Source organism: Aspergillus vadensis (genome assembly GCF_003184925.1).
Source record: "Aspergillus vadensis CBS 113365 unplaced genomic scaffold BO88scaffold_12, whole genome shotgun sequence".
NCBI classification, from domain to species: domain Eukaryota; kingdom Fungi; phylum Ascomycota; class Eurotiomycetes; order Eurotiales; family Aspergillaceae; genus Aspergillus; species Aspergillus vadensis.
The window spans coordinates 503,177-530,857 of record NW_020292050.1 but is presented as its reverse complement, the minus strand read 5'-3'; the positions used below and the strand labels follow the sequence as shown (position 1 = coordinate 530,857).

Below are 27,681 nucleotides of genomic sequence, written 5' to 3'. Positions count from 1 at the left end.
TGACTATGTCTCCAAGCAGTGCATGGCCCGTCCTTATCACGATCCAAGTGGAGCACGTGCCCCGCTCTGCGAAGCGGAAAGTCTAGCCGTCGTTCCGTTCTTTTCCAGTTTTCCTCCATTGTCGACTGTGAGAGTCTGAGAGAGTCTGCCTGGTCCGTTCCTCGCCATAATCCAGCTCCCCACGCCTTTGGTCTGGGTCTCGACACGGTAGCACGGTAGCAGTTGCACAGTAGCTTAACAGTCACCCTTCAAACTTTTTAGCCTTCCCCCTCCTTCGGGGCTGCATTACGAAACCAATTTGGCCGGAAGACAATTTATACGCCTTGGCTGGACAACTAACGTTAAAACTCAGCGAGGCTTCTCGGAGATAAGCGTACCATTCTTATAATGAACGCGTACTCATCGAGTCACCGAGTTTGCACGATGGATTACCCCTCCGTTGGAGGACCGAAGAAAAGCCTAACTAGGCCAAAGTCTCTTCGGTGTTCCGCAGCTCCGATACTGTCTACTAACGGCACTACATAGTCAACCTATCCATCTCCACCTGAGACCAGCTGGCTTCTGCGCCGGTGGCCCTTAGGAGTGGAGGATGGCCACGCATTTAATCTATAATTCGGCAAATTCGAGATCCTAGATAGGCCCTCGATTTGCCTTCCACCTCATGGTTCGATCAAAGTGAGGAAACAAGCAGGAGACACGATTGTACGTGGCAAACTGGCCTGCTCGTGCATTCCGATCCCTCTGACTGGCCGTCACGGTGGGTGCACAATACGTAGCCGAAGCTTAGTCGGGGGACCCCGGTCATCTCCTGATGAGGTCCATGTTGGAAGTCGAAACACAAACCCGCTTTTCAAGCGCCGGAGAATTTCCGAATCTATGATGTTTTCCAGCCTTGTGGCTGGCGCTATTCGAGACATGATCAAGAACCTCACAACTAGAGTAGCTCTGTTCCACCTTTGGAAAACAATATTTGGGGTACTATTGAGTCTATCTACCTCGTGTTCGACGCACGTTGTAATCCGGGTCTCCCGGCTTTGACAAATAGACTTTGTGCAGAATTTTCTAGTTTATGCAGGGATGCAGTCTAGCAAGGATTCGAATCCTGTGATAAATGAAATTATTCAGCGTTGATGGCGCGTTATGCCCCATAACCACTCAGCCGTCCCAATTTACTCCTTGTGCCGCCACCCAAGGGTGAGCGGCCACACGAACCATAGGAAGGAGAAAGCTAATAATGCTAACTCCTACCCGAACAATACTCCAATCTAAAGCCCTAATTAGCTACAGGCTAAGTTTGGCAGGCCCCGGACTTGATAGCCTGCCAGGTTCTAGAAGTTCATAAACAGCCACCCCGTACTTTAGGTTCAGAATAGTTCTGGGACCATGACCTTCTTGCTTCTCGTTGCGCTCCCATAGAATTCATCATGGCCAATGATGGTGGCGGCAGTCCGCATGATCTGGTCGTGCAGACCTGGATCATGTACAGCATTGCTATTCTGCTGTTCCTGGTGAGACTGTATGTACATCCCTTTGTTGTTCATAGATAGCCTATCCTCCGTGGGCATTATCAGTAACAACAATACAGGTTTGCCCGCTACAAGCGACTGGGATTTCGATTCCAGGTCGAAGATTATCTCATGGTGGTCGCTGTGGTAGGTAGCATGCACTGCACTGTGTCATACCCTTAACCATCCGTTAACGTGCTCTGTCCGTGGTCGCAGGGGTTCTACACGGCATTCGCAGTTACCAACATTTATATCATCGAAGGAGGAGGTAGCAATTTGTATGAACCTCCGAGTTTGTACTACAGTTTCTCAGCTTCCGATATTGCTGCAAGAGTCAGAGGTTCCAAGATCGAGTTTGCCTCGGAGAATGTATGGTTACTTCCCAATTCTAGGTCAACATTGCCTAACTTGATGGTCTATACAGTGCCAGCTCTGCACCATCTATTCTCTCAAGGCTTGCATGCTGTTGGTGCACTTCCGACTAACGTAGGTGCATTCTCTGAGCCACGCTGAGCTACTGCTGACGGACACTTCCAGGTCGAACTTATGGCAGCACCGGCTGGTGAAAATTATCGCCGGATACACCCTTATCGGTTGGATCACCACGGAGCTGGTGCTGTTCCTGAACTGTCGCCCCCTGTCCGGATATTGGACACTCCCGCCACCCCATAAGGAGTGCAGCACCTACTTTCGCTACGAAGTGGTACAATGCGTCTTCAACATCAGTTCCGATATTTTCATTCTCTGCGTCATACTGCCGATGTTCATCCGCGCCAAAATGCCCTGGAAGACCAAATTACCCGTGATCGTGGTCTTCTCCATGGGTATTGTGGTGGTGCGTTCCTGCCCGATTTGGCTTTGGCCCCCAGACTAGTCACTAATTTGCATCTTCTGCCCCTCAGATCGCCTGTGCCATCATTTCCAAATACTTCACATTCTACAACATCTACGACGATAGCTACCAATTCTGGTACCTGCGGGAGGCATCGATCGGCATGTACGTGACGAACTTGCCATTCGTCTGGAGCCTCGCGAGATCGACACTTACCTTCCTGCGAACGAGTCAATACACCAACAAAGGCCGATACAACGAAGCCCAATACGGAACCGATCACGCTTCGAATGCACGGTGGAAATCGGGGGTGCATTCTCGGTCGACTCGCAACATGCCTACCATTTACGATACTCGAACCGGACGCGCGGACGGAATCACACGCACTGAAAGTGAAGAGAACATTATTGAAATGGGTGGGGTGGGACATGTCACCAACAAGTCGACCGCATCAACCGGTAGCGACAACACAGAGTGGGCTCCGGCGAATGGACATGATGACTTCATCATCAGGAAAACGACGGAGATTGTCATCCAGAAGGACTGATCAGGCCATGATTTTCCTATGGATCGTCTCGACAGCCGATGAGCAGTCGCTATGACCTTGAGTTCCTCCCAGGAAGGCAGTCGCCTTTCCTCTCCCGACCGCGGAGACAAGACCCCTGAATCGCACACAAACAGCCTTACGAAACAAAACCCCCTATCTCGATGCCAGGATTTGAACCCCTTTAGGCTCCAGCGATCGCGAAGAGTTCGTGCAGCGCAATTGCCAACAACCCCGCTGTATCTGAAGCACAGTGACGTTTCTCAGCACCACTGGGGCCCCGATCATCCAAACCACGCGGGGGCCGCATCCACGTTCCATCGACTGTCTCCGATCACTTTGAGCAAGTGAAAGGTAGATCAGTTCCACCGTCACAGCTACCCGTCCAGCCACGGCCGTCGGATTTAAGTAATCAACTACACTACTGTGTCCACGGTCCCACCAGGGACGATAGTACACGTAACGTGTGGACTACCGAGTTGCCCACTCTGTCTTCACGATTCTTCTGTTGGAAAGGACCTTCAGGCACGGAGCTGAGGCAGGCTTACACCCCCGTACTCGGCCGGGGGGATTCTAGCGATCGGCCGGCCACGAGGTTCTCACCTGGTTGTGGTGGTCGGTGCTGTGGCTCCCCTCATTCTTCCTCACTTTCTTTCCGATGAAACATTCCAGATCCGATTCGGACGAGACGAACCTCATCATGTATAATTTCCCTATGTTTCTTGTATATAGCTTTCATGACCCTACATAATCATACCTAATGATGTATGAATGACATATAATTTTACTTTCTATTTCTTCGAGGCTGTGCAATAAACAACAACCCAAACCCATCCCTCCCCCTGAAAAGAAATTCCAAAGTTGCACTGGCTCAGCTGAAAGTCCCAGACTCTGCCAAGCCGGAGCGGGTCGTAGTCGGGTCGGCTACAAACCTACACCAAACAAACACGATTAGTGGTTCTGACAGACTCCGACACACCTCCCAAGTCCCAAGGAACCTTGGCGATACACCCACAAAGGCTTATTTCAATTCCAGTTTAGTGTCCGATGTTCCATGTCTGCCTTTCTATGGCATGATCCTATCATCCTAGTCAGTTCCGACTTCAACAGAAAAACCTCGGAAGATTTGAACGGCAGATAATTATCAATCTAATATTTCTGCAGGATATAGCTAGTGCTAGTAGCCGGTGAAAACATCTAACGCTAGTTAGTGGGTAAGTCGGGCAGTGCGTAGAACACAACACAGTGCTCGCACTAATACACAACTGGTCAGTTTCACCCGATGCTACTAATTGACTTTTTGTTTTGTTTTGTTATAAACTTTGTCTTTGAGTTCAGGCTGTGCCGTGCTGTGCTGTGCTATGCTTGCTCTGTCACGGCATGGATTGATTATCTCTAACTTTTCTATTGGCCGGTTGTTAACTCCGTAGCTACTACTTATTCCTCCTATTGTTCATTACTACCTATTTACTAGATAGTGGGATAGAGCGAAGGATGCATGTAAGTGAGACACTCTTATCCCCAATTAACTTTCCATTTCCAGGGCAGAAGAACAAACTCAGTATTAGTTAGTATTCCTCGACACGAACTACTTCCTACCTCGTATTGTTCGTCTAACACAAATTATTACACTACTAGTATCTATCTATCTACTCCGTACTACTGCAGGGGTAGACCGTAGTAGCCTCGGTACATTGCTTGCCCACCTCTCATCAATAACAATTTCCTAACTAATATTCCTTCCTCCGCCTTGGCTTAGCTTGGATAGTTTCTTTGCACGGGAGTTAAGCGAAGCGAACTGCGACCAGGGGTGTGTGGACTGTGGTGACTGGTGAGATTTTAGATCGGTTCGGTAAATGCGTAGTTGGGTTGTTAGTGGTGGGTGTTTAATATAGGAAATCACTTGGCGGGCGAGCTTGGCGGTTGTGATGCTGGTGTGGTAGATAGTATTTGAGTATGGGTTGGTTTGGGTTTAGTGTGGTTTGCTAGTTGGTTTAGTAGTTAGTGTAGGTTTGGTGTTGCTGTTGTTGTTGCCTGTGCGGTTACTACTAGTTTGTTGTTTGGGTTTGTTACTCAGGTACTACTACGGATGGGACGGCATTGTGTGTTCCTTTGGTTTGTTGTTGGCTAGTTAAGTTAGTTCTTTTACTCGAGGAGAATAGGTTTATTTTAATTGACAGCGTTTATTGAATTAGGTGAGTTTTGCTGAGATATTGTGTGCTGAGTCGAGTATATTCGTTAGAAAGGTAACTAGACCGGTCATAAGTGACTTTTCCTCTGATGAGAAGATAGTGCAAGATATTTATGAGGAAGTTGTTAAAAGTTGCTTTTACATGATGGAAGTTTATAAATTTCTTGGTCGAACTTTGTATACTATTTGAAGTTGGCTCATGTTGTCCCAGTCTCTATCCTGAACGGGACCAATAGATGAGAACACAACGGTCGGGGAAAAACTACGGTGGAGTGGCAAGCATACAGGAGCCCATATTATGTCCCCAGTTGATATTTAGAGCTACTCTGCATGGTCTTATGTGGTTGCGGAATTGTTGCATCAATGTCTCGGGTAACATACTATACCAGCCGGGGTCAACAGAATATATTGTTGAATTTAGATCATCTCAAATGGCAGGTCGCCACCGCTCAGCACCCATTCAGATATTGAGTTGTCTCTATTTTCAGATCACAGGCATTGTATCATACACGAAAATATAGAATATAATTTGATAGTATCGAAAACAGCCCGCTATTCATAGACAATTTACTCTGCGCCACTGCAGCTTACGAGAACCGATCCTCCGTCCGTCCTAGATATCGACTACGAATCGCCTGACTAATTGTGCTCATGCGACTGGCCATGCCACCGTGCTGAATATTGCTCAAAAGTGCTTCCTCAAGCGCGGACTGTGTGACGCTCGCATCTAAACGCGGTTAGTATGTCATCATGCAAACAGAAAGAAAGCTCACCATCTAGGTCACTAAAACTGCTGCCCATACTAGGCGTCCCGTCACTTGCCTCTCGCCTTAGAGCCATAGATTGTCGTGGACTAAAATGTGCCAATTCCCCCGTCCGTCTAGGACTCAATGGCCCTCCGCTTTGATTCAACCGTCGCCGTCTATCAGATTGTGGATGTGCAACTGGGACTCCGGAGCTAGCAGAGCTTGCGGAAGATTCGGTCGTGACTGAAGTTCTGGAAATCATTTGTGCCGATGGGCGTCGATGTGACTCAGAGACATCCTCGGCGTTCATTCTCAACGTAGCATTGAGATCCTGCCCAGATGCTTCGTGCGACGCCCTTTCAGGTTCTGGCAGGAAAGCCGGGGACTCGTCGTCATCCTCCTCGTCGTACCTCAGGCCCGCCCTATGTGTGGAGAATTTGCCGAAGGGGGGCTTGAATCTTAGACCACGACGACTTCCAAAGGCGTTGTCGTCATCGGATTCAGACTCGGATGAACTAGAAGTTGTGTCATCTTCTAGAGGGGGAGACTTCGGAGCCGGGGGCGCTGCAGCTTGCTCCCGTTTGCCGGCAGATGGTCTACTGGCATAGCTTTCTCGTCTAGGCTCTCTTGGCTCTGCAACAGGAGTATCGTTGCGGACTGGGTCTCGAGCAGTCTTAACTTGATTGACTGTGGTTGTTGAGCTGGTGCGTCGGGGAATGGGAGCTACATTGTCGATTATTAGTACAAGATACAGGCACAAGGCCGGATAAGACTTGCCACGCTGTGGAAGACTATCTTTCTGCTGTGACGAGAGGCGCGACGGGGCTCGAGGACCTTTGATTGTCAGAAAACTCAATGAGTATCATCGGAGAGCACTCACCTGCATTGGTGGCACCTTTCGTCTGTTGGCCCAGCGCCGTGCTACCCGACACTGAACCAGGAGCAGGAGATGTAGACGTTGACTGTGTGGTGGGCACTCTACTCATCTGTGCACGTACTTGTGACAGCTGCCGATCGTAGAGCCATGCTGCCTGTTGAAGCAGAAACTGCAATGTCACATCGAAATGATCTGCCCTACAAAGTTTATCAGTAATGCCTCAACACTAGATAAGGCCAATCGTACAGTGCTTTCCCTATGGTATCGTCAGCATTCTGAATCTCATCAGATAATCATTAGGCAACACTATTACAGTCTAAATCATCTCCCTTTGAAGGACGCGAGAGAATATTCCAAAGAGCCTGATCTTTGGCGGCGTTCCATTCCACCTGTCTGGTCAGCGATATGGAGATCAGTTGACTAGCGGCACTTACCGGAGGAGGATCCACAAAGTCACCCCTGGGGAAGGGAAGGCGAATAAACACGGTGAACTTGGTGTCTCCGGGTTGATTGAAGGACGTCATCGCGGACTCGTATCGGCGTACGTAGAACTACTTAAAATACTTCAGAAAGTAGACATCAACCAACAGAGAAATGAAACAGATGACCTTTGCTGCTACTTAAGAAGTTAGCATAGTGGATGCGGGTTGGATGTGATGAATGCGGAGGATTGACGAGGTGTCACGCCTTCCCCGTCAGAATCGGTGCGTTGCGATAACAGTTCGGCTTATCGAAACTGCGATATGGGCTGAATGCTGCTATTCCCACCCTATTGCCACGGCCTCATCCAAAAACTCACGTGACATCCGTCTCACAAGGTTGCCTCTTTCCTAGTTGGGAAGAGACAGCCTTATCGATGGTAACTCGCCCGGTAAGCACACTTTGAGATATAAAGAGTATTGGACTATGTGAATATGGGATTGATTGAGCATGGTTAAGTTAGTTAAACACCAGATGATGACCTCTCAATCTTCCCACCCAGGAAAATATATAAAGCAGCATAGGATGCCTTAAAAGTGTGGTTTGTTCAATCGAACATGCGCGTTATATGCATGCGCTATTATAATATTATCTCGAGAGGATATTATAGGAGCAGTGTATAACCAAAGCCTCAATAAAAGCCTATTTTCGCCCCACCAGACAGGGTCAAGCTCTTGGCGCAATTTGGCCGAGTTAACGTCAGCAAACTAAAATCCAACAGATCCTAGACAGCCTAATAACCCTAGTACGTCAGTGCTTCAGCCTACTGCATACTCCGCAACAGGTAGCAAATGCGTCATCACTGGCAATGCTCAAGCGTCGTTTGGATGGATGCAGTCTGACAATGCGAACAATGACGCGGTCAGATTTGCAGCCTAGACTACGTGCAAGTCGGAGTTGAATGGATATATTTGCCTCAAGACCGGCATGATGAAAAACATATAAGGAGGACTGGTACCCCAATCTCTCGACTCATATTCATCATTCACAATCCCATTCTCATCTTGAACTCTACTGCATCAGTTTAACAACAATGGCTGGTCCTGTCCCTAAACCAGAGTGCCTCCTGGGCTTCCACCAGGTTCTGTCACCCACTGCTGGTATCAAGGTGTCTCCGCTATGTCTGGGCACTATGAATTTTGGAACAACCTGGTCTGTCTATCCGATCCTTACTATTGTACAGACGACTCACTGACATCCCGTAGGGAGCCATACATGGGTGAATGCAGCAAGGAGGTATCCTTCGCAATTTTGGATACCTTTTTCGACCACGGTGGAAACTTTATCGACACGTGTGTTCAAATGGCACCCACTGGCTCTTTAGACGACTGATAGGCTTATGCTTTTTAGGGCCAATGTATACCAGGACGGACAATCCGAAACATGGATTGGAGAATGGATGAAGAAGCGTGGGAATCGAGACCAGATGGTGTAAGTACTCACCCTCCACTCTCTGATTGCTACATTTCAGTATGCCCTGTTATTGACAATGGCAGAATCGCAACCAAATACACGACCGGCTTCCGCCGCACACACCTGTCCACTGAGCCCATCCAATCGAACTTCGTCGGAAACTCCGTGAAATCCATGAACCTATCCGTCAAGAACAGCCTCGAAAAGCTTCAGACCGACTACATTGACATTCTCTATGTGCATTGGTGGGATTTCACCACCAGCGTGGAGGAAGTCATGCATGGTCTCAACGCACTCGTCTCAGCCGGAAAGGTCCTCTACTTAGGTGTCTCCGGCACTCCCGCTTGGCTGGTAGTCAAGGCAAATGCATACGCGCACGCAAACGGACTAAGACCGTTCTCTGTCTACCAGGGCAAGTGGAATGCTGGATTTAGAGATCTAGAAAATGAAGTTGTGCCTATGTGTCGCGACCAAGGGATGGCAATCGCACTTTTTGCAGTGCTAGGCCAGGCGAAGTTCAGACCCGCAGAGCAGCGCAACGCGGAGTACAAAGGCTCTGGACGAGCGGCGCTCCGGGCTGAGGAGGATGACAAGGTTTCTGATGTGTTGGAGGCTGTTGCCAAAAGGAATGAGACAAGTCTTTATGCCATTGTGAGCTTCACCCTTATACCTACCTTCTGCGCCACGTCTAAAAGCCGCTAAACTAATGTTTCAATCTCAGGCTCTCGCATGGGTCCGCTTCAAGGCGCCTTACGTCTTCCCAATCATTGGACAGCGGAGCGCGGCGCACATGAAAGCCAATATTGAAGCTCTGAGCCTCGATCTCTCGAAGGAGGATATGGATGAGATTGATAAGGCCATTGAGTTCAATCCTGCCTTCCCACTTGACTATCTCCTCGCCGGCAATTTCAGTACTGCTTTCACCGCAGCAGATGTTCAATTGACGCAGTGGACCGCGCATATCGATGCTCCTACTCCTGTAATGCCGGTCAGACCGCGTAAGGATCTGTGAATTGACATGAAGGGTCGTTGTGTGTGCTTCATCCGCGGTTGATGCTATAGGGGGAAGATGGAATCGCAGTCCTTATGGAGGCCACAGAGAGTGCGTGAGCAAAATCTCGTGGACTGCTGGGCCAAGCGAGTGGGATGTTGTCTAGATGATCTCAAGTTAAGTCTACATGGTAGCATCTTGATGCATACGCCTTCTACATCTGAGATAATAGATTTCAAGAATGTGATGCCCTCTGAGAAAATAGAGTTTATGTGGGTAATCGCATATGACCGTAGCCTGCGCAATTGTCCTTTCCCTAGCAACAAGAATATTCAAGATTATCTACCAGTACTTAATCTCTTGCTCCTGCCTTTCCTAGTAGGTGGCACGCTACGAATACCCCATGTTGTTGACCACCAAGATATAATGAAGAAGACACTGCTTCTTTTTTAATCATGGAATCCTATATGTGGTATGCGGATGTTTTGATACACAAAGGGCTGGTTGCCTATCCCGAAATCTCGTCCACAATTCACTGTGGAAGATTTGGGCTTTGTCTTTCACTGTTGACAGCTACGCCCAATGTGGCAGTCAGCATTAACTGACAGTCACATGCCCTGGGAAAAGGATTTTCATAGTCAAGCCTTGCCCCCAAGAGTTCCTCCTCGCTTCCTTTCTTTCTTTTCTCAAGCTATTTTGTGTTGGTTTCTGGCAGACTCTACACAAGTGCCTTCGACTTCCCGCCGGCTCAACCGTCAACATGGCTATCGAAGAAGATGAAAGCAGTCCTAAGCATCTCAATAGCTCTGAGTTGCTCAAGAAGATCGACAAGCTGAGAGAGAAAAACATTGGAAAGCATGTTCCTCTTCCTCAGGTAAGACCCTGCCACCTCCCAAAAAATGGCCACAAGTGATACTGATCTTCATCAAGTTGGTTGTTGTTGGAGACCAGAGTTCTGGAAAATCCTCTCTTCTGGCAAGCCTGACCAAGATTCCGTTTCCTCGTGATTTGGAACTCTGTACCCGTTATGCCACGCAGATAACCTCCCGTCGTGAGGACGATCGCTCGGTCGCAATCTCGATAATCCCTGCCGGCGATGCTTCCCTGGAGCACAGGGCGAAGGTACAGGGCTTTAAGAGGACCCTCACAGGCACCGATGACTTTCGCTCGGAATTTCCAGCAATCCTGAAGGAGGTTCGGATAGTCCAGCTCAACCTATGTCTACTATTCTCTGACCAAAGCTAACATTTTGAACAGGTCGACGAGTGTATGGGCATTCGTACTGACCTTTCGTCTAATGAAGGATCAGTTTTCAGCAAAGACGTGCTCCGGATCGAGCTATGCGGACCTGAAGAGGACTACCTGACCGTCATAGATGTGCCGGGAATCTTCAGAGACCCGACGGCTGGCATTACGACTGAGAGTGATATCGAGCTAGTTCGAAATATGGTCAAGAACTATATCAAAGATGCTCGCACGGTGATCTTGGCTGTGCTCCCGAGCAACGTCGATCTTGCTACCCAGGAGATCCTCAAGCTGGCCAAAGATTATGATGTAAATGGAGAGCGTACGCTTGGTGTGCTAACCAAACCGGATCTGGTGATCGAGCAAAGCGCTAAGGCAGCTTTGTGCTCACTGGTCATGGAGCACAAGAGACCGCTGACACTTGGCTATTACTTGGTTAGAAACCAGGGCGCAGATCAAGACGCTTCTTTCAGTGGTGAGGAAGGAGAAAGAATGTTTGACAGCCAGCCTTGGAATACCTTGCCGAGAGACCGTATTGGCATCCAGGCCCTAAGAGAACGACTGGGAGAACTCCTGAGCGAAGTTACGGAGCGCGAATTCCCTGAACTTCGCAAGGATATCAAAAACCAGATTGATTCGTGCCATCAAGATCTGGTCCGCCTGGGCCCTGCACGCCAAACTGAACAGGAACAGCGTGCGTTCTTGAGTGGTATAGCTCGCCAGTTTCAGAGCCTCGCACGAGCTGCACGTGATGCTCATTATACAGAGAATGAAGCATTTGCAGAGAGTGACCTCCGGCTTCTTACTCATATTGTCAATTTGTCTGATAAATTCAGCTCAACTTTCCAGGCTAAAGCGCATCTTTTGCCATTCGACTGCCCTACCTCAGATGCAGTTGACAAGAGACAACCATACAACGACATGAACAACAATCCACACGGGAAGGGCCACCTTAAAAACTGCCCAAGGGGGAAAGCCGACATGCATGCCCAGATGGCAGCCGGAGATCGCTTTTCTCTGGCTCAGAATGTAAACGAAAGCCGTGAAGGCCTTGACCCTAACAACTTCCCTGAGTTAGAGCAGATTGTCAGCCGCGTGGAGGGCCCCCAGGATCCCGAAGGGGATATCAAAGCCTGGATTGGAAAGTTATATGCTAAGTCTCGAGGTCTTGATCTCGGGACCTTTGGAAACAATATTCTCTGCAATGCTTTCAAGGAGCAGACCGGCAAATGGGAAGCCATGACCTGCGGGCACGTGAGTAATGTGATCATGGTAGTTCACCGTTTTCTGAGCACGGCATTGGGAAAAGTTTGCGGGAGCAAACAGCTCTATCACAAGATTTGGTCCAGCATTCTCGATGACCTTCTACAAAGATACAAGAATGCCATGTCCCAGGCGATGTTCCTTCTGTCCGTTGAGAGAAACCGCCGACCATATACGCTAAACAATTACTTCAACCACTCCCTCCAGAAACTGCGCAGTGCCCGTGTTGCTCAGGCATTAGAGGACAATGCCAGATATACAAATGATAATTGGTCAAACGCAGAAATGAAGGTGGTCGATCTGGATGCTGTCAAGAAGTCTGCGAGCGACCAGGGGAATGTGGAACATATCACGGGGGAAATCCATGACATCCTGTGGTCCTACTATCAAGTCGCACGCGAAAGATTTGTGGATAATGTTCACATGCAGGCAATCGAGCATTGTCTCCTGACTGGTCCTGAGAGCCCCCTCGAAGTCTTTAGCCAGGAATGGGTCATCAATCTGGGGTCGGATGAGCTGGGAGCAATCGCCGGTGAACCGCAAGCGATTAAAGCGCGGCGTACCAACCTGAAGCAAAAGATGGAGGATTTGAAGTCTGCTCTCCAGACCTTGAAGTTTTGAAATTGTGATTTTTTCATATTTTGATGTTCTTCCATGCTAACAGTTCTGTTCCTATGTGAACTACCAGCAGTAATAGTAATAATACTCACAACAATATGATTTGATAATGCTTTTTTACCTAGTTATGCACAACATAGAAAGGGGAGACTTGTATGCGGATGGATGAAAGAGGAATGAACCGAGAACCGGGGATGGTGCGTCATAAGCCGAAGGCGGTGAAATGCCCCTCCCGGTGAGAAGGAAAAGTGGAAGTTCACCAACATTATTCCACCAGACCATCTGAACCAATCTATCTATCTGCAGAAAGCCAAATCTGTAAATTGCTTTGGTCATTGCGAAATTGCCATCAGTGCGTGCTAACCAGTTGGGAAAAAGCTAATCCGTCAGCTCACAGGTGGCGGGCTGGCATCTCACCAGTCGCGATACTTATCGCACCCCGTGCTCCGAACTACCCGGCATATGTCAGAATACACCAAAACACCAAGACTTCGATCTTTCTCCTGATTTCCCTCCCGTTCTCTGTTGTCGATCGCTTGTCCTCTGGCTGCAATAAACAGATTGCTTTTGCAGAGCTGTCGTGGTTCCCAGATTCTCTCCGTCGTTCACCTTTCCGTACCGACCTTTGTCTCATCCCCGCCTTTGCCTGGATTGATGAAATAGAACCGTTCGAACGCATTGATAGAAATAAAATTGCTGGACATACATACATCTCAGTCGCATAACAGTGAACAATTGCTATACCTTTCAGTATGACGTCCGCTCCGACGCCAGAGATGACGCCCGCCGAGGCCGAGTCGGTCTACTTCAACAACTACCCCCCGCCCAAAGCCCTCCCGAAGCATGAAGCCCTCGCTCGAGCTTTTGTCGATTACCACGCCCAAGCGAACCGACGCCTTGTCCTGGTGACATCGGGGGGCACCACAGTTCCTCTTGGTTCGTGGGATGGCTCGTGCACGTGAGAAAGATTCTGACCGTTGTACAGAGAACCAGACTGTTCGCTTCATTGACAACTTCAGCGCGGGCACGCGAGGTGCTGTGTCGGCAGAATACTTTCTCCAGGAGGGATATGCAGTGATTTTCCTACATCGGCAGTTCAGTCTGTTGCCATACTCGCGGCATTACAGCCACTCGACCAATTGCTTTCTGGATTTCATGGATGAGGAGGAACCGGTGCCTGATGCCACAGAAACCAACGAGTCGGATCACCGACCGATCAAGGTGCGCAGTGAGTACCAGGACCAAATGCGCGATGTCTTGCGAAAGTATCGTTATGCGAAGCGGAACAACCTCCTGCTCCTGCTTCCGTTCACCACAGTCTCGGAGTACCTCTTCGAACTACGGTCGCTGGCTCAGCTCATGAAGCCATTGGGCCCCAACGCCCTGTTCTACCTGGCTGCTGCCGTCAGCGATTTCTTTATCCCCAGCGACCGCATGTCGGAGCACAAGATCCAGTCGTCGGAGCTGCCGGACAATTTGACCAAGGACCAGGCAGTTGGCTCGTCGGACATTTACACGGGCGGGATTGAGCCGCAACCATCGTCTCATAGTAAGAAACTGATCATTGATCTGGACCCTGTGCCGAAGTTCTTACATCGGTTGGTGAATGGGTGGGCGCCGGATGGCAGTATGATTGTGTCGTTCAAACTTGAAACGGACCCCAACCTGCTCGTATACAAGGCGCAGACGGCACTCCAGCGGTATGCGCACCATCTGGTGATTGGTAACCTGTTGACCACACGCAAATGGGAGGTGGTGTTCGTGACCCCAGACCCCCCGCACGAGCGCTGGATCCGGGTGCCGAAATCGCGGCGCAGCAAGAGCATTTCTGGCAGTGAGGCGCAGGTTGGTTTGGCCGAAGCCAAGCGGGCGGGCGAGTCCACTCAGGCAGAAACCGGTGGGGGCGGGCAGAGTCAGAGACCGTTGGAAGACGAGGCCATCATCTCGGCTGAGGGAGTGGAGATCGAAAGTTTGATCATCCCTGAGTTGGTCAAGTTGCATTCGACCAAAATTGCTCAACACAATGCCAAGTCCTAGACATGGATTTTGGGTCGAGACACCCAAAGTGTGGCGTGCGAAAGGAAAGAGTTTCAAGTGTGCGTTTCTGGAAGCATGACGAATGCAGCTAAACCTGAGGCAGGAGGGTCTTCTCCAGATAGATTAATTAGGGTCCTTCACTCGTTTTTACTGTGTAAACCGGAAGTTTTCTGTATAGTTAGTTAGCGTAGGAGATGAATTAACTACCGTGTCTCAACCACCATGTTTAAGATGTAACAGTAATTAGTGCTGCTGTCAGATTTAAACAATCAGTCCGTCCAAAGGGGCCAAAATGCCGGGTTTGAGGTGAACCAAACACACACCCACACACACATTCCGCCCCTCCCCTTCTTTCCTCGTGTCTCCCTCTTCCATTGCGGGAATCTCCTATGTTTATCCCTCTTCCTCCCCTCTCCTCCCCCCTTAACGCCAGAAACAGCATGATGATGTGATTGATCGACTGAGAGTCTGATTTTGATCCTCTCACCAAAGATGGAGCAATCTCGGAAGTTCTTCAACTTCTGACAGCTTCACCGGTTGACGGGTCTCGTCAGGGGCGGGTTTCAGGTTTGCAGCTCCTCAGCAATCCATGGTTAGGCGCCGCGAAGACCCCCAAGCTAAGCGATGGATCAAGCTCCATTCTCCAGTCAGACGGTGCCATTCCGATGCTAACGCGTCATCGATAGCTTAGGAGCCCTCCAGATCGCCGGCCAGCGTGGGCCGATCTTCGCCCGTCTACGTGCCTTCCTACGTCGCCATCTCCACGCCTTCTTGTGTCGCCGAACAATAGTAATAATAATAACCATAACGTGCCTGGTGTCGATCTCGGGGAATTTGCTTCCTCGATCTTTTTCCCCTGTTGCTCTTGCTCCTCCTCCTCCTCCTTTCTCTCCTGTTCCTCCCTCTCCCCTCCACCGCCAGGGGACTCCGATCCCTTTGTCTCAGCCTCCTCCGTTCCTGCTTCTCCCCAGGAATTTCCCCGCCGGCAAATAACGACCGAGTGCTCTTCTCCCGAAATATTCTGCATTTTTGGCGCACAGTGACGACGAAAGATGCATTGACACCTTGTATCATCAATAATAATTTTTGCTTGTTTCAAACCTCTATTGCAATTCAGCGTCTCGATCCCGCTCCGCTGCAGGTCGGCGACCGCTTCCATCCCAGCCTTTTCAAAATTTCCCCTCACCGCGCGCTTCTGCAAAAATGGCAGTCCGTCGATTTCGTCGCATCACCATCCTCGCCTCCCTCCTGGGTGTATTCCTCCTCTACCACTTTCTCTCCATCCGCCCGGAGCTCTACACCCGCAGCGCTACCCAGCTCCGCACTCCGCAGACCACCCCGCAGAGCGCTCCGAATGAGCCGCCCGAATGCCCCCCTCTCGAGGGGATCGAAGATGTCCTGGTGGTCATGAAGACAGGTGTCACCGAAGCCCTCGACAAAGTCCCGGTTCACTTCCAGACAACCCTGCGCTGCGTCCCGAACTATATCATCTTCTCGGATTTCGAAGAAGAAATCGAAGGCGTCAAAATTCATGACGCTCTCCGCACTATGGACAGCACTGTCCGAGACACCGTTGCCGACTTCAACCTCTACAACCGTCTCCGCGAACAAGGTCGCGCCGGTCTCGAATCAGCCGACTTCGCTGATGAAGCCAACTCCAACATTGGCAAGCCCAACAACCCGGGCTGGAAGCTCGACAAATGGAAATTCCTTCCCATGGTGCAACAGGCCCTCACCTACAAGAATAACGCCAAATGGTATGTCTTCATGGAGGCAGATACCTATTTCTCGTGGCCGACACTCCTCGAATGGCTCTCGCATTTCGATCCCAAAGAACCCCACTACATCGGCACTGAGACCCAGATCGCAGACGTCATCTTTGCGCATGGCGGTTCCGGCTTCGTTGTCTCCAACCCCGCTATGCAACTCGCCTCGAACGAGTACGCAACCCGCACCGTAGAATTGAACGAATACACCGACTGGCACTGGGCTGGCGACTGCGTCCTAGGCAAGGTCCTCGCCGACGCCGGTGTACCCTTGCGCTACTCATGGCCGATCCTGCAGAACTCCAACGTCGGAGAATTGGACGAATTCGCCAAGGGATTCTACCGCAAGCCATGGTGCTTCCCCGCAGTAGCATTCCATCACCTGACATCTCACGAGATCCAGGATCTCTACGAGTTCGAGAAACGTCGACGTCGACAGGTAAGCTCATCCCCATACTCCCATAGCCAGCATACCCCCGCTAACACACAACCCCTCCACATTCAGTCCACCAGCAACATCCTCCTCCACCGCGATGTCTTCAAAGAACTCATCTACCCTGAACTCTCCAACGTCCGCGACAGCTGGGACAACCTCTCCGACGAAGAACACCCCAAAATCACCGACTTCCACGAATGCAAAACCCTTTGCTCCAGCTCCCGAAGCTGCGCGCAATTCGTCATGCGCGACGGCATCTGCTTCACAGGCGAAACGCCCCGACTGGGAGTCAGGAACCCGACAGCCCGATCTGGCTGGATCCTTAGCACAATCGACCACATGATGGACAACGCACCGCGGTGTCCTCATCCTGACTTTGGACTCTGAGCGTGTTTGCCTTTCCTTGAATTTCGCCGGACGAATATTCCCTTTACCATTATTTTTCCTTCTTCCTCAAAAGAACCAAAACACAACAATCAGATTTCTGATTCATGTGTGTTGTATAACCATGGGCTTGCTTGATTTGATTGAGTGATCGAGTTTGCTACTAGCCCAGTAGCATGCATCATTGATTGCATCGCATCGGCATACGTATATGTATAAGTATACGCGATGCTGAAATGGCGTTTGGGAGAGGCGTCGGCGGTATTTTCTATTCCATTCTGTCTTATCTTGAGCATCTGCTTTTTCTTCCCTGCATCAATACCACTGCGTCTGGGACTGTCGGTACCTTCGTTTCTATTTTTCCTGTACTTCACTTGACTTGACTTGTGTGTCTGCGTTCAAAGCCAGCATGGAAGCTAGCGTATATATATGCTAGCTTGTCACGGGTGTTTAGCTAGACCGAATCGGAAAGATTATGAGATTAAAGCTAGTTGTGTTTCGTAGATGTTAAATTATGGGTTTGGCAAAGTAGCTACAAGCGTTGGAGATTTACTGGATTAAAGGCACTCTTGTGGATTCGTGCTGGCTACTTTTGAATAACCGTACCTACAGCGGTTGGAATAACAGCAATAATAACCTCTCATAGTGATGCCTAAGAAAATGGATTCGATACAAAGCAGAGGAGCCAATAGAGGACAGAACCTAGGAAGTGGAAGGCACGGACACCTGAGTCAAGGGGCCGTAATGTTTAGAGGGGGAGCTTGTGGGTCTTCGAGGCATTGGTCAATGCGCATAATCGTCGCATTCATGCTCTTCACAAATCGAATGACCTCACGGAAGTATTGCACCGTCGTCGGACTGAGGAAATGCATGACAGCCAGATTGCCCCCGCGTCTCACGTCTCGGATGAAGGCCTCGCGCTGCTTTTCGGGGGTTTTGGTATCCGCCCACAGCCAATCCTCAATATCCACACTCCAATTGATGATCTGGGGGTCCTTAATATATTTTGCGAGCCGTTGACGGGTTCTCGCACCCAGTGTGCCGAAGGGAGGACGGAAATAGCGACCTGTCAACAATCAGCGAAGCTCTACAATGATAAATAAGATTTACGTACTCTCAATCCCAAGGATCTGTCGAAACGACTTAATATTGTCCACGATTTCCCGGTCAATGGCATCAACGGAATCCAACCCTTCCAATCTGTATATTCTCATTGTTAGTATCCAATTGAAGCCAGATGATAGAGGGCCACTCACTTCCGATGCGTATCCGAATGTAGAGCCACCTGATGTCCTCGCTTCAACATCTCTCGGTAAACACTCGAGAAGTTGGTGTCTAAATCTCTCAATCCCAGTCCTACCACGAAGAATGTGACCAAAATGTTCTCCTCCTCGAGTATCTTCATCACCTCCTGAGCGAACCTTGGTTGCCCATCATCTATTCCAAACGCAAACGACCCGGGCCGGGAGCATCTCAGTAGCACACGACCGTTGTCCTCGCGACGTGGGATCGGAAACCCTGCGGGTACACTACCAGCATTGACAATTTCAACCTTGTAGAGTGTAACCGCTCCAGGTGAGAAAAAGCCGTTGAAGGATACCGATACAGCTCGCGAGTGATCAATATAGAAATGCCAGAGAGGAATGTATATGTCGTTGCCGCGTGCGTATCTGGCGGCCTCGACAGAGTCCCAGGTTTCAGGAAACGGGCTGCGGGTGGAGTCACAATGGATGTTATTTTGGGTGAGAGAAACACTGAAGTTGGTATGACCGGTAAATTGAACGTGTAAGTAGTGGGTTGTCCGGTAGGGTAGCAGGTTGAAGCATGTTGCTGGTGAGAGCTGCGTGTTGTAGTTATGGTCGGGATCTGTTGGGTAGAAGCGGACATAGTTGTGGCCGTAGTCGATCTTGAGTCCTTCTAAGCCACCGTGCCAGAAGCCTAGGGAATTGTGATGTGAGTTATTGAAGGTATCAATGATTATAGGAGCGGTGAGATTGTAGGGGGTGCCGGTGGTGTTGCTGCTAGTTGTGTTGCTCGGAAAGAACACACGAGTAGCAGCTGAGGTGGCGAAGGTTATAAGTATAAGGAGGATGATGGACTGCTTGGAGGTCACCATGATTGCGCACAACATTGAGTATAGCCCACAGCTATTGGTATTTCTAGCGTAGGTTTCGCGTTGCTGAATCTCCAGGGCATGTGTCACCCAAGTCTACGTGAGAGTGCGAAGTCATCTACCGGTTGGCTATATTCTACCCTAGGAAAGAGCAAGTTGGTGCACCCGAAGGAAAGCGCATATCTAGGAACTCTAGCTCGCTGAAGCAAAGAATCACTTTTAGTAGATCGGTTACCATTATGTTTAATCTCCGTACAGCAGGGAAATGACAATTGCTTGCCACGCTCCCACCCTGCCTCCCAACATGGCCTGCAGTTGGTTGGATCAATCAGGTAGCCCAGGTCCACTGTGTCCTTTCACAGGGACAATCGTTTCCGAGCTTCTGTGAGATCCCAAGGCGAGAGAGATAGACTGCAAATATTCTCCGTGCCATGGAGTCAAACAATTTGCACACCAGCTCCTGTCTGGTGAATCATGATATGATCTCTGAAAAGAGAGAAGTGGAAATAGACGCAATCACCGGATCCCCAACGAGCATGACCTTTCACTCACAAACATCTGGCGTTTTTCTCCTTTGTTTTTCGTAATTTTCCTCCATTTTTCTCTCCACAGCTTTGATCGAAGTAATGGGATTCCAGGCGACATCAGGTAAAAAGTGGCGTGGCAAAGCCAGGACGTGGATTAAAATTCCCACTTCGAGTTATCCTCGGCCTCTTCGGCGTCATCAGACTCCATCGGAATTCCTCCTCCTCCCCAGGCATCGTTATTACCACTGTTGTCCTCTTCACCACTCTTTTCATCGTCGGTATCGTCGTCAAACTTGACAACATCATCCGAAGGACGATAAGATTCGAGGAAGTCAGGGACAGTTTGTTTGTTCTCGATGAGCAGTTTCACCAGATCTGGGGCGAGGTCCGCATCATTGTCATGGTTGTAGAACGAGGTGGCGAGCCCCTCATTACCAATGCGTGCGGTGCGTCCTGTAAAGTCTTAGCTAATTCCATAGTTATGCCGTTGAATTGTGGGACGGTGGCGCACCGATTCTATGAACGTATTCCGTGATACCACCATGCTGAACCCGTGGAAGATCAAAGTTGATGACATGCATGACATTCTTGATATCGAGACCGCGAGCAGAAACCCCGGTAGCCACAAGGATGGGGCACTTTGCAGTGCGGAATGCACGCCTTGACCGCATTAACATTGGAGCACGAGGTATGAAGGGTAATAACTTACAAGGCATCTTCCCGCTCACGCTGGGTGCGATCAGAGTGAATAGAGGTACTTGGGAGACCCATGTTGTAAAGGTAATCATCCAAGAAGTCTGCCTGAGTCTTGGAATTCACGAAAATCAGTGTACGCGAAGGTGGCATAGCCAGAAGCAGGTCATAGAGGCATTGCTTTTTGAGAGGAGGTTCAGCGTAGATGATCTTGTGAAATGCACTGTTAGTAAATTTCTTAAGCCAAGCGCTATGCATGCTTACGTTCTGGTCAACGTTGGCGTGAGTGCTGCCAGGCCTTCCGATGCGCACACGGACATGGTCTTCTGCAAGGTAATTGCGCGCCAGCTTACGGCAGTCCTTGTTGAAAGTGGCCGAAAACATCATGTAGCGGTGGTCAGCGTCCTCATTGATGTCTTGAAATCGTCAGTATATGGGATTGCTGATAATTTCGGAAACCACTTGCCTCCTCCAGACATGATTTTGGCAAAATCGGACTCCCAGTCAGACTGCAGAAGTTCGTCTGCTTCATCAATGATAGTGTACCTGCGGTCATGTTAGTGACAGGTTACACTAAACCTGAGAAACCTACTTGACACGACGAAGAGAGAGAATGTGTGGCTTGTCCATGAAATCCAGCAACCTGCCAGGAGTCGCAATAAGGATATCGCAACCACGCTGCAACTCCTCTCTCTGGTCACGAACTGGCGCGCCACCGTACACAACGCAAGGACGGAGCATGGAGCGATAGCATAGGCGTCGCGCTTCATCGAAAATCTGGGTTGACAATTCACGGGTAGGAGCAACAATGAGCACCAGCGGTTCAGCCCGAACAGAATCTGCGCTGGGATTGTAGCCAGCTGCGACATTGGGACGCGGAGCTGCCAGCTTCTTTGCTTTTCCCATCAGCTGGGACAGAACCGGGATCAAAAATGCGGCAGTTTTTCCAGACCCTGCTTCAGTTAGCATGACTCTGCTGTGTGAGGATCATCACCTACCAGTCTGAGCGATGGAGATTAGATCATGGCCAGTAAGGACCGCGGGGATTGAATATGCTTGAATTGGGGTCGGGAACTCGTATCTACACAAGCGAATATTCTCGCGCATGATAGGATGAAGACCGGCATCATCAAACTAGACGTAATTAGCCAAGGTAAGTCCTGTGAGTATTATGACACGACTTACATTCTTGATGGGACTCGGTCTCTCACGACTTTCCGCGATGACCTCGATGTTTTGGATACTAATATGGTTCAGACATGAAATTGATAATTAGCACGTAGGGTAATGCCGACTTACTTTCCGATCTTCAAACCGGTCCGGTTAGTATATTCGCTGCGGAACAGCATCTCCTCGAGCTCAGGGTTCCGTGGGCCAACGTCCCCAAATTCATCCTTCCATTCATATTTTGCAGCTTGAGCGGCCCATTCAGGGAGCTCCTCCTGGTTGTCACCCTGGGGCTGATTGAGTGGCGGAAGAGTAGAAGTATACTTTTCGTAATCGTAGCCTTTGGGAGTCGTCCAACCCTTCTCGCGGGCAGCGTTGGAAGCTTCGGTAGGATTACTGGCCTGATTGCCCGTGCTTTCTTTGAGCGCAGTGCTCATATCCGAGACGTTAAAGCTGTCCATTGTTGTTCGGCAGAGACACTGGCAGGTTCAAACACGCGTAATCCGAACGATCTGGATATTTTTAGATAGAGGTGATTGATTAGTGAGGGATATCTTGATAAGAAGTGGTTCTATACTTGCAGAGAATGAGTATCGTCTCTAATACTTGAAGAGTACCAAGTGCGCCTGAGATGGGGATTGAACTAGAAAAGAGGAGTGAGGGACGATGCAATAGAAAGTGAAGCCTTGGGAGATAGAAGGTTTTTTTTTTCTTAAAAAAAAGAAGGAGACGCGAGACGCGTAGGAGGGATGACGAGAGCAAAACAATGACAGATAATAGAAGTTAATTTCATAGAACACGGTGCTGCAAATGGAAATTGGGCAGTGAATGTCGCTGGTCTGCAGGACTCCAGGTTGCCAGGGGAGAGAAGAAAAGTTGCGGGAAATAAACGGGACTATCAGAATAGTAAGCCAGTCCAACCTGGCATTGAAGCAGGCTTCAGTTGAGCAGGTAGTCGTCAAATAGTCAAGTCAATTCATTTGAGGCAGAGCTGGCATTTAGAAGCCAGTCAGCTTTTAATACTCACTGATTTATCATTATTGTCGGCAGAACTCGCGGAACATACCGGCGAACAGCTATAAATTAACCTACTTTTCTGCAAACAATAGTTCGTAAGGTTAAAGGTGTTTGTATCCTTATCTAAACGTACTATGTACCTAATTATAGAATATTCAAGTGACCTAACCTGTCAGGAATAGCGCAACATAGCCTACAGAGTGTATCCAAGCAGCATTGTAGAAATATTCACAGATATGCAAATGTCTACAAAAACAGAACTTCAGGCCTTCCAGCCTTTTGTCTTTCAAATATTTTGCTACCGCAGTGTTAGTAGTAGTTTGGTGAGAGCTAGTGATTTCTTGGTTCTAAACCACTGGTTCTTGGTTGGGTGTTAGTACTTTGGGTGAAGCAGTAGCGCGGACTGGAGCAGGAAACAAAGTACTGCGCAGTGACGGATGGGAGACATATCCGGGAATGTGCAGACTAGTTAGTCACTGCTAATTGAACGTCACTCGCACATAACAGTAACTGTTACTATAACTTCTATAATAGTAGTCACTAATACCTTGAAATTGCCGACAGAGGTCACCAGAAACCCGAAGACCGCAGGCATATATCACATTGACAAGTGCATTGAGATCTTATATTCAACGATCATTTGATAACAACCGAGTGGCCGTTTAGAATTTCTTAGTAGTACTACTACTAGTAGACCCTCAATATGTGGGGTTTCATGCCTGAGACTCCATGTCAATGCCTGAGGTATCAACACGGCTGGACCAACGTCATTGGCCACCCCCTTCCATCCTCCGAATTGGCTGGATGCAGTTTATCCCTGCAATGAACAACAAGACCGGCGATTCTGCAAGTACCAGCTCATCAGGAATCATGATGATTGCTTTTGTTTGGATCCCTTCCGCCCGTTGTCTGACCGAACTTGTACAGGAGCAGGAAGTGACCAAGAGTGCCCAGCCCGTCAGAACAATAATTCGGTTCCACCCGACCTCAACAAAAGCGGGCAGAAGGAGATATACGCCGTAGGGACCATCACGGGATCCCATTACTCCGAGATGGTAACTACCTCGTCCGCCGGTACGGCCACCTGCTCCTTGCTGTCCTTCTAATTCCCCTGGTCCCATCGCTCCCATTCCCCTCTGTATTTTTATGCCATTGGCACGACATGTCCTCATCCACATCCAATTCCGCCGCCCGGGGTGGTCGCCTGGAGCAGGCCATCACCAATCCAGGATCAGTCAAGATTAACGTCAAGGGCGCCTTTATCGTGGATGATGACCCGCGATCTAAGAGTCCCGTAAGAACGGACGGAGTTCATTACGAGGGCCATGATATTCGTCTTCCACATCACACTGGTCTGGTGAGCCATGTGGCTGTAGACGTGAGTAACACTTTTTTTTTTCTTCGCTGCTTCCGCGGTTCCCCGCACAATTTTGAAGCTCCCCGCAATCGCACCCCTCGGCGCAATAGCACCTTCACCACAACTTGTTTGACTAACTCTTGCTGCTTCGATATTAGATTGGCGGTTCGCTAGCGAAATTGGTTTACTTCACACGGGAGCTGGACTCTGTCGACAATGGCGGCCGACTAAACTTCATTAATTTCGAAACATCTCGCATTGATCTGTGCATTGACTTCATCAAGCAACTGAAAGAGGAACACGAGAAGCTCGGCGGGCCATCCGGAGATGCTTTATGCGTAATGGCTACAGGTGGAGGCGCCTTCAAATACTACGATAAGCTCAAGGAAGCACTCAATGTGGACATCATTCGGGAGGACGAGATGGAGTGCCTTATCACGGGTATGCTGCAACCACGAGCTCACTTGCAAGGGAAACAAGCAAAGTCCAAATTTTGACCATTCTACATAGGCCTTGACTTCTTCATCACTGAGATTCCGAACGAGGTCTTTACCTACAGCGAAACCGAGCCGATGCAGTTTGCCGAGGCCCGACCGGATGTTTACCCGTATCTATTAGTCAACATTGGCTCCGGTGTATCAATGATCAAAGTATCAGGTCCCAAGCAATTCCAACGTGTGGGCGGCACACACCTCGGTGGTGGTACGTTCTGGGGCATAATGTCATTATTGACCGGTGCCCGCACCTTCGACGACATGCTGGCAATGGCGGACCGAGGGGACAATAGCGGGGTAGACATGCTGGTTGGTGACATTTACGGCATGGATTACAGTAAAATTGGTCTCAAAAACACTGCAATTGCTAGCACGTTTGGCAAGGTTTTCCGTATGAAGAACCAGACGGAGCCGAATGACTTGGATGGGGAAAGTTCTTCCAATGGCGAAGCCGGCCGAACTAATGGCGAGCCGAAGTTCCAGCACGAAGACATGAGTAGGAGCCTACTTTATGCCATAAGGTATGTTTTTAATTTTTATTTTTATTTTATTTTATTTTTTTTTCGCATCTTCAATTACATCATGTGCGGCTGGGACTGACGTTTTACAGTAACAACATTGGGCAGATTGCCTATCTGCAGTCCGAAAAGCATCAAGTGAAGCACATCTACTTCGGCGGTTCGTTTATTCGCGGTCATCGGCAGACCATGAACACCTTGTCCTACGCCATTAAATTCTGGTCGAAGGGCGAGAAGCAAGCCTACTTCCTGCGTCACGAAGGCTATATCGGTGCAGTTGGCGTGTTCCTCCGTAGGCAGCCAGCTAATTGGGGCCGGAGGAACAGCATCGATGAGAAAACCATGCCGCAGGTGGCCAAACTGGTAGCCGAAGCGCAGCAGAATTCTGATTCTCAGAACCAATCATGATGAAGAGCCACGACTGCATGCTTCCGTCAGCATCATACTGGGCGAGCCGCGTCCAGTTCCATCATTTTGAGCGTTTGATACCCGTTACTGTGTTATTCTTGTGCTGCTTAGACCCAACATATTTATGCCCCTCTAATTCTTGGGGCTGCTCCGTTTGAAGACATCTTTACCCATATTCCGGTGCATTTATTCAGATGAATAACGATAAGAGCATTTCACCCAATTGTATAATTTTTCGATTTTCTTCTGTTGCACTAATCCCATCATCCCTTTCGGGCTTTTGTTTTGAATCCGACCATCTGTCTGTAGCCCACAAAGGGCAAGGAAACCACGCTTGGATGTTCTTGTTCAGTCCCTAAGTTGGAACGTTCTCGTTGGTATAGAAGGGCAACCCATCATAATAACATATAGACAGAAAGCCAAGAAATAAGAGACCAGAAATCTTGATTATTCCTTTGGTATGTTACAGTTGCTATACAATAATTCTGCTGAATTTACATGGCGTAACCTTACCACCTAATCCGTAAACCCATGCCAGCCAGCTTATCTCTCCTCCATCCCACATTTCAATATGCATCTTAGCGTATGCCAATGTATCCAATCGGAGCTCCGTCACATCTCTATCCACCAAGCCCGCCATACTCAGATAGCAGGTCGTACTAACCAGAAGGTACGGAGTAGTGGTAGTCAGAACTCAACCTCTGATGCACTGGATGCCAGTCCTTTTCGTACGCGTAACACGCCCAACACTCTCCAGCGAGGACGCTCTTTGGCTATGTTTCAGATCCCCGAAACATGACACCAGACTATATCTTTCAGGTGAAACCATGCCGCCTCGTACTTTCAATTCTTTTCTCGGCTTGAGGTAGTTGCCTGATCTGTCCACCGCCTCAGTTGTGGTTACTCACCGATAGGTTGTTGATTGCTTCGTGTGGCGCAAAAGATGTGTCTGGTCATATTACTGTCGTCGGGGTTGTTGCCAGGTATAAGGTTTTGTTGCTGTATATGTTGGGTGTGGCAGCTCATATGGTCTTTGATTGATGACTAGGTCATTATGATCATGTATATATGTGCCACGCTCTTGCTGAACTACTGTAGATCATTTAATAAGCAGCTTCGCTTTGATATATATCTATATGTAGTAGTTGTTGCGATTGGGTTGGAGAATGACATATTCAGCCTGCCGATCCATCGTGCAGAAAAGTTGGAAGTGAATTTCAAGCCAAACGGAGATAGCCAATATCAGCCCGGAAGGAAGCAGGTTTGGCCATCACTTGGTGGGTTTGCCCACCCAATGCAGTCTTGATGAAAGAGAAGAGCAAACACAATCCGTTCGTATTCTGCAGTGGCCAGATGCAGCCGGCCGCTGGATCTGCGTTTGGAAGGCTGAACAGAGTAGTCTAGAGTGTCTTGGCACGAATTTGTCTTCAATTGCACAGACAATGGAAAAGCCCATGTTCGGATGTTGTATCTGCTTTTGGACATGGTGGGCGTGGGTCAAGATGGGTTTGTCAAAGTTTGATGGGGATGCATGCATACTTTCCCCGGACTATCCATCCCGGGGTTATTATTATGGGCTGAAGAAGAAGACCCGCTGTGATAGGAGCATTCACTAGTACTAGCTGCTTATCAGTGAGGTGAGGCACATTGTTGGTATAGTAGTTTCCAGAACGCGTCATGAATACCGTCTCATACCCCCCGGGGGGTAAAGTACGATAGAGCGTGCAGAGCAGTGGATTCTCTTCACTCCTAATGCACCGAGCTGTCAGAATCTTCTCGGTGGTCCACTCTATTGCATTTCACGGGTCTTCGATTTCACGTTGAAGCTGTGCACGTGCATTGATCTCTAACGTCTTGACTCTGCTCTGTCGCACCCATACCTTCCGGAAACTGAGACATTGAGTGCAAGCTGCCTCACTTGTGCACTGAGTTGGTGGTTTCAATTGAATTGAGCTTTACTCTTGTACGGAACAGTCCGAGCATATCTAATCGGAATTAGAAATGCTAATTGGGAATTGCTTCACTAGTCATATTCGGATTTCATACTATTGAATTGTGA

General features: G+C 49.1%; 10 protein-coding genes across 10 annotated transcripts; 7 read left to right on the top strand and 3 right to left on the bottom strand.

Moving 5' to 3' along the window:
- Nucleotides 1–1,424: 1,424 nt before the first annotated feature.
- Nucleotides 1,425–2,884, top strand: BO88DRAFT_389184 (UbiD family decarboxylase; the record flags this gene model as incomplete). Its single annotated transcript, XM_025704904.1, has 6 exons — nucleotides 1,425–1,516; nucleotides 1,586–1,652; nucleotides 1,722–1,874; nucleotides 1,930–1,991; nucleotides 2,043–2,340; nucleotides 2,408–2,884. The coding sequence occupies 6 exons, from the start codon at nucleotides 1,425–1,427 to the stop codon at nucleotides 2,882–2,884; spliced, it is 1,149 nt and encodes a 382-aa protein (XP_025562656.1).
- Nucleotides 2,885–5,659: 2,775 nt separating this feature from the next.
- On the bottom strand, nucleotides 5,660–7,219 carry BO88DRAFT_425814 (multidomain presynaptic cytomatrix related protein; the record flags this gene model as incomplete). The annotated part of the gene is made up of 6 exons (XM_025708863.1): nucleotides 5,660–5,799; nucleotides 5,846–6,541; nucleotides 6,596–6,652; nucleotides 6,699–6,914; nucleotides 7,009–7,084; nucleotides 7,130–7,219. 6 exons carry the CDS (start codon nucleotides 7,217–7,219, stop codon nucleotides 5,660–5,662), a joined length of 1,275 nt encoding a protein of 424 aa, XP_025562655.1.
- Nucleotides 7,220–8,208: 989 nt separating this feature from the next.
- BO88DRAFT_435661 (norsolorinic acid reductase) lies at nucleotides 8,209–9,600 on the top strand (the record flags this gene model as incomplete). The annotated part of the gene is made up of 5 exons (XM_025709522.1): nucleotides 8,209–8,327; nucleotides 8,381–8,467; nucleotides 8,526–8,606; nucleotides 8,672–9,239; nucleotides 9,310–9,600. 5 exons carry the CDS (start codon nucleotides 8,209–8,211, stop codon nucleotides 9,598–9,600), a joined length of 1,146 nt encoding a protein of 381 aa, XP_025562654.1.
- A 629-nt stretch (nucleotides 9,601–10,229) lies between these two features.
- On the top strand, nucleotides 10,230–12,734 carry BO88DRAFT_389177 (dynamin family protein). The gene is made up of 5 exons (XM_025704902.1): nucleotides 10,230–10,453; nucleotides 10,510–10,773; nucleotides 10,837–10,947; nucleotides 11,035–12,078; nucleotides 12,151–12,734. The coding sequence occupies exons 1-5, from the start codon at nucleotides 10,340–10,342 to the stop codon at nucleotides 12,706–12,708; spliced, it is 2,091 nt and encodes a 696-aa protein (XP_025562653.1). The 5' UTR covers nucleotides 10,230–10,339; the 3' UTR covers nucleotides 12,709–12,734.
- A 246-nt stretch (nucleotides 12,735–12,980) lies between these two features.
- Nucleotides 12,981–14,961, top strand: BO88DRAFT_405203 (phosphopantothenate--cysteine ligase CAB2). The gene is made up of 2 exons (XM_025706816.1): nucleotides 12,981–13,641; nucleotides 13,691–14,961. The coding sequence occupies exons 1-2, from the start codon at nucleotides 13,458–13,460 to the stop codon at nucleotides 14,740–14,742; spliced, it is 1,236 nt and encodes a 411-aa protein (XP_025562652.1). The 5' UTR covers nucleotides 12,981–13,457; the 3' UTR covers nucleotides 14,743–14,961.
- A 125-nt stretch (nucleotides 14,962–15,086) lies between these two features.
- On the top strand, nucleotides 15,087–15,865 carry BO88DRAFT_53213 (uncharacterized protein). Its single transcript, XM_025712941.1, has 2 exons — nucleotides 15,087–15,334; nucleotides 15,429–15,865. Exons 1-2 carry the CDS (start codon nucleotides 15,332–15,334, stop codon nucleotides 15,783–15,785), a joined length of 360 nt encoding a protein of 119 aa, XP_025562651.1. The 5' UTR covers nucleotides 15,087–15,331; the 3' UTR covers nucleotides 15,786–15,865.
- Nucleotides 15,866–15,945: 80 nt separating this feature from the next.
- On the top strand, nucleotides 15,946–17,331 carry BO88DRAFT_341345 (glycosyltransferase family 31 protein; the record flags this gene model as incomplete). The annotated part of the gene is made up of 2 exons (XM_025703098.1): nucleotides 15,946–16,947; nucleotides 17,014–17,331. 2 exons carry the CDS (start codon nucleotides 15,946–15,948, stop codon nucleotides 17,329–17,331), a joined length of 1,320 nt encoding a protein of 439 aa, XP_025562650.1.
- A 503-nt stretch (nucleotides 17,332–17,834) lies between these two features.
- On the bottom strand, nucleotides 17,835–19,444 carry BO88DRAFT_463166 (polysaccharide deacetylase family protein; the record flags this gene model as incomplete). Its single annotated transcript, XM_025711239.1, has 3 exons — nucleotides 17,835–18,394; nucleotides 18,443–18,528; nucleotides 18,585–19,444. 3 exons carry the CDS (start codon nucleotides 19,442–19,444, stop codon nucleotides 18,060–18,062), a joined length of 1,281 nt encoding a protein of 426 aa, XP_025562649.1. The 3' UTR covers nucleotides 17,835–18,059.
- Nucleotides 19,445–19,969: 525 nt separating this feature from the next.
- Nucleotides 19,970–22,289, bottom strand: BO88DRAFT_463156 (DEAD/DEAH box helicase; the record flags this gene model as incomplete). The annotated part of the gene is made up of 9 exons (XM_025711238.1): nucleotides 19,970–20,421; nucleotides 20,480–20,628; nucleotides 20,678–20,871; nucleotides 20,926–21,077; nucleotides 21,128–21,207; nucleotides 21,254–21,614; nucleotides 21,660–21,795; nucleotides 21,847–21,904; nucleotides 21,961–22,289. The coding sequence occupies 9 exons, from the start codon at nucleotides 22,287–22,289 to the stop codon at nucleotides 20,123–20,125; spliced, it is 1,758 nt and encodes a 585-aa protein (XP_025562648.1). The 3' UTR covers nucleotides 19,970–20,122.
- Nucleotides 22,290–23,699: 1,410 nt separating this feature from the next.
- Nucleotides 23,700–26,094, top strand: BO88DRAFT_405201 (pantothenate kinase). The gene is made up of 4 exons (XM_025706815.1): nucleotides 23,700–24,223; nucleotides 24,361–24,643; nucleotides 24,713–25,217; nucleotides 25,307–26,094. The coding sequence occupies exons 1-4, from the start codon at nucleotides 24,008–24,010 to the stop codon at nucleotides 25,620–25,622; spliced, it is 1,320 nt and encodes a 439-aa protein (XP_025562647.1). The 5' UTR covers nucleotides 23,700–24,007; the 3' UTR covers nucleotides 25,623–26,094.
- The last annotated feature ends 1,587 nt before the right edge of the window (nucleotides 26,095–27,681 follow it).

Excerpts from the sequence above, each read along its gene's own strand:
- BO88DRAFT_389177 (XM_025704902.1), top strand. The coding sequence starts at position 10,340 with ATGGCTATCGAAGAAGATGAAAGCAGTCCTAAGCATCTCAATAGCTCT. Across the intron at positions 10,454-10,509 it reads AGCATGTTCCTCTTCCTCAG|TTGGTTGTTGTTGGAGACCA; the intron begins GTAAGACCCTGC and ends ATCTTCATCAAG. Across the intron at positions 10,774-10,836 it reads TTCCAGCAATCCTGAAGGAG|GTCGACGAGTGTATGGGCAT; the intron begins GTTCGGATAGTC and ends CATTTTGAACAG.
- BO88DRAFT_405201 (XM_025706815.1), top strand. The coding sequence starts at position 24,008 with ATGTCCTCATCCACATCCAATTCCGCCGCCCGGGGTGGTCGCCTGGAG. Across the intron at positions 24,644-24,712 it reads GATGGAGTGCCTTATCACGG|GCCTTGACTTCTTCATCACT; the intron begins GTATGCTGCAAC and ends CATTCTACATAG. Across the intron at positions 25,218-25,306 it reads AGCCTACTTTATGCCATAAG|TAACAACATTGGGCAGATTG; the intron begins GTATGTTTTTAA and ends GACGTTTTACAG.
- BO88DRAFT_405203 (XM_025706816.1), top strand. The coding sequence starts at position 13,458 with ATGACGTCCGCTCCGACGCCAGAGATGACGCCCGCCGAGGCCGAGTCG. Across the intron at positions 13,642-13,690 it reads GGGCACCACAGTTCCTCTTG|AGAACCAGACTGTTCGCTTC; the intron begins GTTCGTGGGATG and ends ACCGTTGTACAG.